Raw genomic sequence first — 12520 nt, 5'->3', positions numbered from 1 at the left:
TATATCAATGCCAACCTGTAGGCATTACCTGTATTTGTAGGAGCTCTTTAAGTGTTACCAATATAATCAGTTTTATTTTAAAATTTTACTCTATGTATCTTTTATTTTCTAACTTTAAGAAGTATTACAAAGGTTAAAGTTAGAAATATTCTTATGCAAACTGACAATGAAATCAATATCCTATGGACTGAGAGCAAAGTTATGAGAGCTAGTAATATTTAAACATGATTTACCAAAAAAAGCAGTGAAAGAAGAGAAAAATACTTTCCCAATACTGCTGTCTAGATACAACTAAAAGTACTGAATATTACACATAAAACCAACACAAGACCAGAAAGGTTAGCAAAAGAAGGCAGATCATCCAGGAACCTTGGAAACAGGGAACAAGGAAATACGTCATTCTTTAATTTTTCTTTTTATTCTCACAGCTCTAAGACTTAGGAACAGCAAAGCCAGAATTCTAAAATGACAAAGAGGAACTGCCCAAAAAAACACCATAAAAGCTCATTCCTTTCAGTCCAAGAACAAAGAAAAATGCACCAAGGAGACAGAGTCTATGTGGTAACCCCCTTTCACTAACCAACAACACAGAAAACAGTGTAGTCTAACCCGCGCCCTCACCAACTAATGCCAAATGAGAAACCTAAGTTTTCAATCTTTCCAAGTTGCAATTAAAGCATCCAAGAACCTTACAACAGTGACATCATAGAAGGCCACACATGGAGACTGGAGCCTCATCCCCATCCAAGTGTGGATGAATGCCCCTTGAGTGCGCACACATGCGGGGACACACACACACAATGGCAGAGGAGAACTACCCTCACAGAGACTCTGAACATCCATCACCTCCAGATGGTAAGAAGCAATCCACACTGGGGTCAGTGAAGTTACCCAGGAAAATCTAGATTCTATTGCACACCTACCCAACCATCAGTAAGAAAAGTGCTCCCCTCTATCCTTTGGGTATCAAAAGAGAGCATCCAATTGAAAATAAGGGACCAGTATCCCATTCCTTTCTATGGCAAGAACAATACCTAATTAAGTCAGGTAGTAAACAGTAGGTAAATAAATCAACACACACTACATAATTCTACGGCGCAGAGGAAGTCACAAAGTATGAAACATACTGAACACATTGCTCTTGCAGCTGACCCACGGGTCAGTTCCCAGCCTTCACATGGTAGCTCATAAGTACCCTCTTCTGAATTCAAGGGCATGTGATATACTTATATATGTGCCATCAAAACACACATGTAAAATAATAAATATTTAAACTATTACACATACAAATACACTCCACTGAATAAAGATCAAAATACAAACTTCAAACTCTGTGGAACACAGGTAAAGCAGTTTCTGAGAGGAAGAGGTTGCAATTTAGATCTTAAATGTCCCCATAAGTATCACATTTTAGCTGTTTGTCTAGGGGAAGGGTATATGCCTCAGTGTGTAGAGGTCAATGGACAACTTACGGGTGTCGGTTCTCTTCTCCATATGTGTTCCAAGGCCTGAACTAAGCGTGGGCTTAGTGGCAAATGCCTCCATCAGCATTTGGAGTCTCACGAGTGTCCAGCTCTCATGTTTTAGAGCCTTGGTCCCCCGAGGGCAGTATTGAGAGGTTCTTTAAACTTAAGTGTCCTCTATGGAGTCCTCTTTGCCCTGCCTTTCCAGCTCCTCTTCCCCTCCCTCCTCCTTCTACCCACTCCCAGACTTCACAGCTCTACTCTGTACACACTCCTCCCATGTTGTGCTGCTTTAATTAAAGGGATGAGCCCAAGAGATCTTGGGGTGAAGCTATTAGTTTCAGTATTTGTCACAGTAGCAGAAACCATCACCTATAAAGAAAGGTGGCTTTCCTCTTTGGGTACTTAGAGAAGGGGTCTCTATCTTTGCTGTATGTTTCACACCTTAGAAAGGCTATGTATGGGACTATCCTACGTTAAGAGTTCCCATTTATCTATTTATTTGCTTGGATATTTTTTTTTTGAAACAAGGTCTTAGCATATAGCCCAGGCTGACCTCAAATTCATGGCAATTTTCCTGCTTTAACCTCTGAGTGCTGAGATTATAGGTGTGTGTCGCCATGCCCAGCTCACAGGAAAACATTCAGGTTAGAGAAAGCTTCAAGTCCTAAAAGTAGTGTTTAATAAGCAATTATAGAAAAGGGCTCCAACCAGAATGCTGACAAGAATGTGTCAGCAAGGCCTATATTTTGGAGGTTTCAGGTAGCAATGAGGACATGGCTGGGATCTAGATTATAGGCAACTCTGTTACCACAGCAAGAATCAGATTCATTTTGTCCTGACTCTTTTTACGGGTCCAAGTTTAAAGGCGATGACACAGCTTAAGTAAGGAAATGTCAACATAGCTATGTACTTGGGCACTGCGTGCACACAACTAGACGCTTTTAGCCAAACAGACACGAGAATCTGAAGCAAAGAACAGTCTATGGGGTGTGTGGTATACACAGAATCCCTAAAAGCACTTCCCGAAATAAAAGCTAAGGCTTCGAAGGATGGAAACTGTGGGACAATAGATGAGAGCAATGTAGAAAGCCTGCTGCAGAAAGCTGCAGGCAGTGTGCAGTCAGATCAAGAGTGGCCATGCGGGCTACAAATATAGCTGTAAGTCTGCAGGTACTCTAGACTCAGAAGCCCACACCCTAATATGTACCCTAAACATCAGACATGGAAGTTTAATATTCAAGGTTTGCCACACTGCCTTCGGCTTCTAGTCTTGTTCTGTCCAAGTCTTTCTTCCCATTCCTCTGTTCTCCTTTTAATATAGGAATATTTGCTTTGTGCATCTTATATCATTATATCAGAGAAGCTGAACCTTTATCTTTTGTTTTTTTCTAAGGGTTCACAAATAGGTTACAAAAGAAAGCTTTGAATTTAGATCTTTGAGCAATGAAAAACAGTTAAAATCTAGGGGATTCTTTTACAGTTTAACTAAATATTTTTAACAGTGTGAGATACATATAACTTTTGGGACCAGAGGAAGAATGTACTTTGCATCTCAAACATACCAAAGCCCCATGGGTAAAGGTTTGCAAGATGCCCAGCTTGATACTACTGAAAAGCGGTAGAAACTTTAATTTGGGGAAGGGAATGTTCCTAAGAGACAGCTTTATGCCTGCCCTCCAGAAGGCTATTATCTTTCAGTTCCTGGCCATGAGGTGCACAGTTTTGCTCTAGCATGCCATCTGTCGTTGTGACCCCCAGTTGAAGCCTAATAGACACAGGCCACTGAACAATGGACAATAGCTTTGCAAACAGTGGATGAAATAAACCTTTGCTCTGAACAGGCTGATTCCTCATGTATTTGTTGTGGTGCTGGAGAGAGGGAGGAGGGAGGGAGGGGAGGGAGGGAGCATTTAAAGTCTCAAAATCTAACTTCCTACCATAAGAAACTAAACCAAACATGCAGAAAAGAATTAAGAAAAATCAGAAAGAATTGACACTAAAATGAAAAATAAAGATATGGTTGTTTTATATGATCAGTGAAATTGGCAAACTAGAACTAAAACTTAAAAATAAATAGAGTAGGGACTATCACCATAAAACCTACAGATATCAAACTGATCGCAAGAGAATGCTAGAACACATACACACTTGACAGGCAAAATAAGCCAGTGGGCAATTTCCTCTAAAAGAATTATCACAACTCATCTAATGTGAAAAATTTTACTAACTCTGTAACTATTGAGAAAATGGCAAAATTCAAAAATTTCCAAGAATAATCTATAGCTCTAGACTCAAGAAAATAATTTTAAAATACACAACTTTTTCCAAGACTTTCAGAAAATAGAAATACCTAACCAATTCATTTTTTAAAGGTAGTATTAAGCCTGATAACAAAAATGGAAAAAAAGAAAAACATTTATCCACACATATACACATATCCTTAACAAAGTAAAGGCAAACAGAATTCAGCAATAAATGCTTTTAAAAGTACATGATGATACAGGGTGTTTTCTGGTATTGGGAAGTCAAGTGATGTATGCTCTCTGGTAGCACATCTATGAAAACGTGACACATCAGGCAGTAAAATCCACCACCATATGAACAAACTCATGATAGAGTACACATAGATAACCCATTTGATAAAATCCAATAGTCATTCCTGATATAAAAATAAAACCTTTTAGTCATAACATGGCTCTTATACCCATGAATTCATCACAAAACTTGCACAAGACTAGAGATTGGAGCTATGCATAGGGAGAGACAAGTAGGCAGGAGGTTCATAAGGCACTAAAGCTACTCTGAATGATACATTATGGCACATACATGTTTTTTATAAATTCTTCCAAGTTCCAGGGGCATACAATTCTGAGAAAACCTTAATCTGAACTATAGATTTGGTGTGTCTTGGCTACTGTTCTCATTGCCGTGATCAAATGCCTGACAAGAAACAAGACAGGAAGAATGCATTGGGAAGGATCACACCAAAATGGTAGGTGTCCTACTTTCTTTTTTGTTGCCATGAAAAAACAGCCTAAAAGACAACACTTCAGGGGAGAAAGTGCTCATTTGGCTTATAGTCCGTGATTGAGGGAAAACAGTGAGGCAGGAAGGGGCTTGGGACAATTGGTTGTATCACATCTACAGTCAAGAGCAGAGAGAAAAAGATTCTTGTGCTGCCTGATTGCTTGGCTGTGGCTAGCTCTCTTTACTTTTTCAATTTAAGGCCCAGCCTGGGGGATGGTTCCACCCATAGTGAGCTAGGTCTTCCTATAGCAATTAACAACCAAATTAGTCCCTCACCAACATATCCATACACCAACCTGATAAAGACAATTAGCTCAACTGAGACTCTCTTTACAGGAGATTCTAAGTTGTGACAAGTAGACATTTAAAAGTAACCATAACACGAGCACTCAGGAGGCAAAGGCAGGCAGATCTCAGTGAGTACGAGGCCATCCTGGTCTACAAGAGCTAGTTCCAGAACAGGCTCCAAAGCTACAGAGAAACCCTGTCTTGTGGAAAAGAAAAAAAAACTAACCATAACAGTAGAGAAAACATGGTGGCATACGTGGCTCACAGCTGTGGTTGTGGGGGGTATCCTGGGCAAATGAGAAAGCAGAGAAAGAGGAATGCCAGTCCTCGCCTGTCTTTTATTTTCTTTTGTTTGTTGAGTCCAGGACCCAGGTCTTCCTTCCTCAGTTAAACTATACTGAAAATGCCCTCAAAGATCTGCCCGCTCAGAAGAGTGCCCTATGTAATACAAAACTCTCGAGCTAACAGTGAAGATTTCTTGTCAGCCTGTGATTTCGACACATTAAAGTGAGAATGGCCCCACAGGTTTGTATGCTTGAATACTTGGTTCATACTTGGTAGAAATGTTTGGAAAGGATTAGGAGGCACCTGTTTGTTAGAGGAGAAGAGTCACTGGGAGTGGAATGAGGGTTTTGAAAGATTCACGCCCTTTCCAGTACACTTTCTGCCTCCTATTTAAGGCTCAAGATGTGAACTCCCAGCTACTGCTCTAGCCGTTTACCACCCACTACCTCTACCCCTCTTCACAGACACTCACTCTCTGGAACTGTAAGCCCAAAAGAAGCTCTCTCTCTCTCTCTTAGAAGCTGCCTTGGTCGCGGTGTCTTATCACAGCAACAGAAAATAACTAATACATCAAGAAGTGGCAGTACAGGCTCATCATAGTGATGAATGTGCTCTGTTCAGACAGCATTAATAGGGAAGAGTGTACATGGGTGGGGGCGGGGAATATATGGAAAAACACTTTCATCTTCAATCAACTTTACTGCAGCTCTGAAAATACACATAAAGAAAAATAAAAACCTTTTTTGATGCAGGGTAAAATGTAATATAAACAGAGAATTTAATATTTTATATGTAGCAACACTGAGTACTAACAGCAACACAAACACTCCTTTAAAATCTTTAGAATCATCATCTGAATAATCTCAGTTCATAACATTCTCCATTATCTTACCTTCCTCTCCATTAGCTTACCTTCCACACTGTCAGAACAGGAAGTGCCAATGCCAGTGTCCCCACTGTCAGAAGTTATACTGTGTCTCCTGATATGGTTATTCCGATGGCTAGATGGAACAGTTGTGGCCTGCCACAATGACTCATTACCAGGTAACCATGCTGATGAATAATCTGAGCCTATAAAGGGAAAAAATACAAAATTAGCACATGTGCAGTATCTGTGAGAAGGCAAAAGTAGGGTTTTTTTTAACCTTATAAGAAAATATACATAGTATTTAAGAGGTTATTTTTTACCCAAAATAAAAATATCCAACAAGATCAAAATTCATCAAATAAACTGCATATCACAGGATGACAACTGAATGCTGCTGATTCTTTACCTTCTGACCACTGAGCTGTTTTCCTCCTCTACTTGCTGAACTTTGAAGATGGATTGCTAACTGATTTAAATCAAAATCATGACAGCACATGACTTTAATCCTAGTACTCAAGAGGCAGAGGCAGGTAGATTTTACAGATCTCTTTGAGTTCAAAGCCAGTTTAATCTACATGGGAAGTTCCCAGACAACCAGGAATACTTAGTGAGACCCTATGTCAAATAAGTAAAAAATAAAAAGAAACAAATCCTATCTAGCCCAATGTGCTAGGGCACACCTGTAATCCCAGCTGTTGGGAAGTGCAGGCAAGGAGGGAGACTAAGAGCTCAAGGACAGCTTCAACCACACAATGAGGAGGCCCACCTAGACCACTGAGACAGGTTCCCAAAAACAACCCAGAAAGCTAAATCTACCTTCAAATGTCAATAGCCTGTCCTAGAATATTTCAGTCCAAGACCTCTGATTCCACACACAGGCCTTAGCTGTAAGCTGACTTCAGGGAGGGTCTAGATGAATCCTATGAATGATCAAGAGATATTGAATAGGCTACTCATGGAAGATTATTTTTAAAAAGTTTCTACTGTAACTTATCTCTTAACAGAATTTTTGTTCCTTTAATTGTCTTTTGCTAAACTGTTTACTAAAACTTCATTTAAAAGTTTCAAATAGAGGCAAGCAGCAGTGGCGCATGCCTTTAATCCCAGCACTTGGGAGGCAGAGACAGGAGGATCTCTGTGAGTTCGAGGCCAGCCTGGTCTACAGAGTGAGTTCCAAGTCAGCCAGAGCTGCTATACAGAGAAATCCTGTCTCGAAAAAAAAACAAAACCAAGAAAAAGTTTCAAATAAAAAACATCACACACCAAAATTAACCCAACCAAAGTCTATCCGATATCTCAATGAACATCTATACAGTTAGAATAGCTATACTAAAGTGTGGGACTTCACACTGGATTTTACAATCTCATTGCTGAATATATTTTCATGTACTTTCCCCAAACTAAAAACTCATGACAGAATTCGAGCAAGAAAACAATTAGCTTTTGCTAAATTTTTAACAGCACAGTAAAATAGTCTCAAAATTTTAACTGGCTCATAATAAATGATTCATCCTGCTCATTCCTCTATTTGGAGGAAAGGCTTGCCCAACCTAGAGCACATAACAGCAAGCCAAGATGTTTACAATACAGTAATTCCTAAAAGCTTTACTGAGGGGTTCTTTTTTTGAGGATAAGAGAGACACAAAAGTCTTTCAGATTTCTTTTTCCATAGAAAAACAATCTCAGTTTCACTATATGGCAGATACAACTTGAACGATGTCAAATATGAGTCATGGTTAATTTTGTATGTGATCTTGAGTGTGCCACTGGGCCATAGGGTGCTTATATATTTGGACAAACACTTCTTAAAAAAAAATTTTATTCCACTTATTTATTTAGAAAAAGGGAGAAAGACTCATATGTGTGCACATGAGAAAAAGACTTGTGTGTGTGCACTCTACAGTGTGGAGGACAGAAGACAATTTAGAGAGAAAGATTCATGTTTGTACACTTCACAGTGTGGAGGACAGAAGACAATTTAGAGAGAAAGATTCATGTTTGTACACTTCACAGTGTGGAAGACAGAAGACAATTTAGAGAGAAAGATTCGTGTTTGTACACTTCACAGTGTGGAGGACAGAAGACAATTTAGAGAGAAGGATTCGTGTTTGTACACTTCACAGTGTGGAGGACAGAAGACAATTTAGAGACTCATGTGTGTGCACTCCGCAGTGTGGAGGACAGAAGACAATTTGCAAGGATGGCTTTCTCCTACCATATGGGTCCTGGGGAGTCACACTAGTCTCCAGGCTGAGCTGGAGTGCCTCTCCCAGTTGAGCCACCTCACTGGCCCTGGACAGACCTTTCTGTAAGGGTATTTTTGGTCTGAGGTAACATTTACATTGGTAGACTTGGTGAATGACTCTGCTGTCCTCATTGTGGACAGACTTTATCCAATCCACTGAAGGCCTAAATAGATAAAAAGCTTACTAAGAGATTTTTTTTAAGCCATGAAGACCTCTGAACTAAAACACAGGCTTTTTCTATGTTTGGACTCGAAATGGATCATAGGTCTCTGATGTAGGAGTGTCTTCTATCTATCTGTTGTTTCATTGGTTAATTAATAAAGAAAACTGCTTGGCCTGATAGGTCAGAACATAGGTAGGCAGGGAAGACAGAACAGAATGCTGGGAGGAAGAAGGCAGTGAGGAAGAGGGCATGAAACTCCGGCCCAAGATGGACATAGGTTGGAATCTTCACGGTAAGCCACCACCTCGTGGTGCTACACAGATTGTTAGAAATGGGTTAATCAAGATGTGAGAGTTAGCCAGTAAGAAGCTAGAGCTAATTGGCCAAGCAGTGTTTAAATGAACACAATTTGTGTGTTGTTATTTCAGGTGCTAAGCTAGCTGTGCGGGAGCCGGGCTGGACGAAAAACAGGCCTGCCAGCAGCCTCATCACTACAGGTCTCCTGGCGTTGAGCTTGTTGGCCAAGGCTAGAACAATATCCTCAGCAACTTACCAACTCACCAGATCTGGGGTCTTTGTCAGTATGCTTCTAAGATAATTCCTAGAATCATAATCTACTGGATCTACTTCTTTGGGAAACACTAATGCAGTATTGCGAGAACTAGGAAAACTATTAGAATAATGACCAGAACCTACAATTTCCCTCACTGTACTTCAATATAACCTGATCAACAGACTTCCAAAGCAAATGAGTGCAACCTCAATACCTAGAACCTAGTACATACCAAAGGAAATGCATTTAAAATTAGAAAAAACAAATGGTCTAAAACATTCCACCCTCATTTCTAGAAACTCTAACTTCTTTCAATCACAAAAGAATACAGGTGTTTCTTGATTTAAATGGGCTATAAGCCCGTTATAAATTTAAAATGTCACAAGTCATGAATGAATTTCAGTATTCCTGCCAAATAAGCATGCTCAGTGACACCACACACTGCAGAGGATCATTATGTGTGTCCGTGAGAAGACAGCTGTCTGAGCTCCAGCCACAAGCTGCCTGCCACCAGAAGAGAGAAAGACCATCCTTGAAGGCAGTCTCCCCTACATGTGCACCATTCTTATGTTAGGTCCAGTCATCACGTTTTAGGGGCATTCAGTGTAGAAGAACCTCCTGAATTAGTTGTTCAGTGAAACGACTTCATAATTTCTAACTTTCTAAACTCTACTTCTGACTTTTATTCAAACACAAAAACATGCCACTATGATGTGGACAAAGTAATCAACTTTTAACTAAATGTCATTATAAAGAGTGTAAATAAACTTCAACATCCCCTCAAAAAATAAAAAAAAAATGGATAAAAGAGAAATATAAATCTAAGAAATACACAGATTAAAGAGAAATTATTTTTAAAAAATCCAGGCTCACTGATAAATAATTAATGTGAAATCCAAAAGGCAACTTAGCCAAAATATTGGAACAAAGAACAATATATCCTAAAGACAGTGTTAATGTGTACATTAAAAAAAAAAAAAGAGCCAGGTGGTGGTGACACAAACCTTTAATCCCAGCACTCAGGAGACAGAGGCAGGTGGATCTCTATGAGTTAGAGGTCAGTCTGATCTACAAGAGCTAGTTCCAGCACAGCCAGAACTGTTTCTCTGTTATACACAGAGAAAAAAAAAACTGTATTAAAAAAAAGAAGAAAAAGAAGAGGAGGAGGAGGAGGAGAAAGAAGAAGAGAAAGAGGAGGAGGAGGAGGAGGAGGATGGCATGGGCATAGTATGATCCTAGCAGGAGGATCGGAAGAAATTGTATCAAAAACCAAACAAAAACCACTTTAAAAGAGTAAATAGGAATGTGTAAATTCTAAAATCTGGAAAAGTGGACCTCCAGACAAAAAACAGTTCCTTAAAAACTATTTCCAATTAATGAAAGGACAAAAGGAACAGAACTTTGACTATTTTGTTTTGTTTTGTTTTTTGGGGACCTGACGGTTTAGCAAGGAAAGGTGCTTGCCAGGACACCTGACCCCGAGTTTGGTCCCCCAGATCCTAGAACCCACATGGTAGAAGGAGAACCAACTCCATAAGTCATCCTCTGGCTTCCACACTTGCCCTGGTTAGGAAGTACTCACACACATACAAATGCACACACAATAAATAGGGAAATAAATGTAAAACAAACAATACTGGCACTAAGGATCTAAAATGCTTACGTCGTCAATTTAAATAGGATGAACTTGACACAAAGGAAATTCACAACCTCAGGTTTCACCCTGTCTGGGAATTCTCTGAACTCAGATCTCACATCACATCACAGTCACCAATCTCTATGACTATTCCCCAAGGCAGGAAAACAGTTTGCACAAAGGCCACTGGTCCCAGTTCTTACTTCAGCATCAAATGAAGAAAACACGGAGGACTAGGAAGAAACTCACGCAAACACTGCTGGGAATTTTCTCTAGATACCAAGACTGCCGGTAACTGCTCTTACTTCCACACTTTTATTTTACTTTGAATCACTACAGTTTAACTTAGATTATTTTTAAAAAGTCTTATTTCTTAAAATGCTCACCACTAATATGACTAATAACTTAGTCATTTAAAGGCTACTTAACTAATGTCTTAGGATATTCTCTCCTAGAAAGGGAATAAATTGATTATATCATAACATAAACTACTGAAATTCAAGTATTTAGAAATACAGGATTGGTGAAAGGCTGGTTTCCAGCCACAGTCACAGAAGCTAGAGTTACCTGCAGAAGACCAGACTACCAACCAATAATTCTATATATGGGCAATGGGTGGGGGTGGGGAGGATCATGAGACTCCACCCTAGCTGAGAGCTGAGGAGCTATTGTCAATTGATGGCTACTGAGAGATGAGAAGACATTTCTCTTTGCGATGTGGCCACTGGTCGGTTGTCCATGTGCAGGTTAGTAGCACAAACTGAACTCATTGGGTTATGAAACAAAAAGGAAGATGACATGAAGGGGAGAAAAGCCCATGTTAGGGGAGTACTGGGGACAAGTGGGAGAGAGAGATGAAGGGGGACATGATAAAGATACATTTCATATATCATTAAATTGTTAAAAATACAAACTGTACATGAATACACACAAAATAACCTGGAAACAAAAGATGGAAAAAATTAAGGACTGAGGAGACGGTTCAGTCAGTAAAGTACTTACTCCGTAGCATGTGGGCCTTAATTCAGTTCCCAGCAGCCACACTGAACCCGATATAACCCACACCTGAGGGCACAGCAGTGGCTAGGCAGAGACCATAGAGGCTCTCTGGGGCATTCTGACTCCTCTCTCACAAACACTGCTCCAAGGATATTAAAACTAATGACCCCACACACTGGAACAGAAGACTTTATGATTCATTTTCCAATACTAGTTTCACCTCCTGGGAATGCCTGGGGATAAGACAAAACACTAGCATTTCTCCCAAAGAAACACAAGATGCTGGGCAGCAGAAGAGCCTCCTGCTGTATGTGATTTTCTGAGTGTGTCTGAAGCACAGCTTCTGCACCAAGTCTTCCATGAAGTATAAGCACACCTATAACTGCACTTAGGGTGACAGAGACATTACTCCTCAACTGATGACACACTAAGCCATAGAAAACAAACACACCACATGATAAAGCAGGCAGACAAGTTTTCATTAAATGCTGGATGTGCAGCACAAATCATAAAATAAATTACAATCTTTGGGGGGGCGGGGGATGGATGCCTCACTAGCCCAGGCTGGCTTGGAACTTTCTATGCACCTGAGAATGGCCTTGAGCTCTTTGAATTCTTAATCCTCCTATTTCTACCTCCACCACAGTATTCTTTTCTTTTCTTTTTTTCCTTTCTTTTTTTGGGTTTTTTTGTTGTTGTTGTTGTTGTTGTTGGTTTTTTTTGTTTTTGTTTTTTTTTTTTTTTTTTTTTTTGAGACAGGGTTTCGCTGTAGTTTTAGAGCCTGTTCTGGAACTAGCTATTGTAGACCAGGCCTCGAACTCACAGAGATCCACCTGCCTCTGCCTTCCAATGCTGGGATTAAAGGCGTGCACCACCACCACCCAGCAGTGTTTTTCAAAATATAAATTGCTAGCCATTAATGGGTTTTAAAATCAATTTAGACAACAATATTTTTTTAAAAAAATAGAGCAAAACAGAAAATACCAAAC

The 12520-nt window shown here is 39.8% G+C and overlaps 1 protein-coding gene across 1 annotated transcript in view; it reads right to left on the bottom strand.

The window, feature by feature from the left end:
• Nucleotides 1–12520, bottom strand: part of Cep85l (centrosomal protein 85 like) — a 117398-nt gene that overhangs the window by 93656 nt on the left and 11222 nt on the right. Inside the window, exon 2 of the mRNA XM_041653804.1 lies at nt 5979–6137. Coding sequence (XP_041509738.1) covers nt 5979–6137 — 159 coding nt within the window. The remainder of the gene's footprint in view (nt 1–5978; nt 6138–12520) is intronic.

This window comes from Microtus oregoni, unplaced genomic scaffold, assembly GCF_018167655.1.
Source record: "Microtus oregoni isolate MIOR12 unplaced genomic scaffold, Mior012 000006F_ref0000085, whole genome shotgun sequence".
Taxonomy (NCBI): Eukaryota; Metazoa; Chordata; class Mammalia; order Rodentia; family Cricetidae; genus Microtus; species Microtus oregoni.
This window is presented reverse-complemented; position numbering and strand designations above follow the sequence as displayed.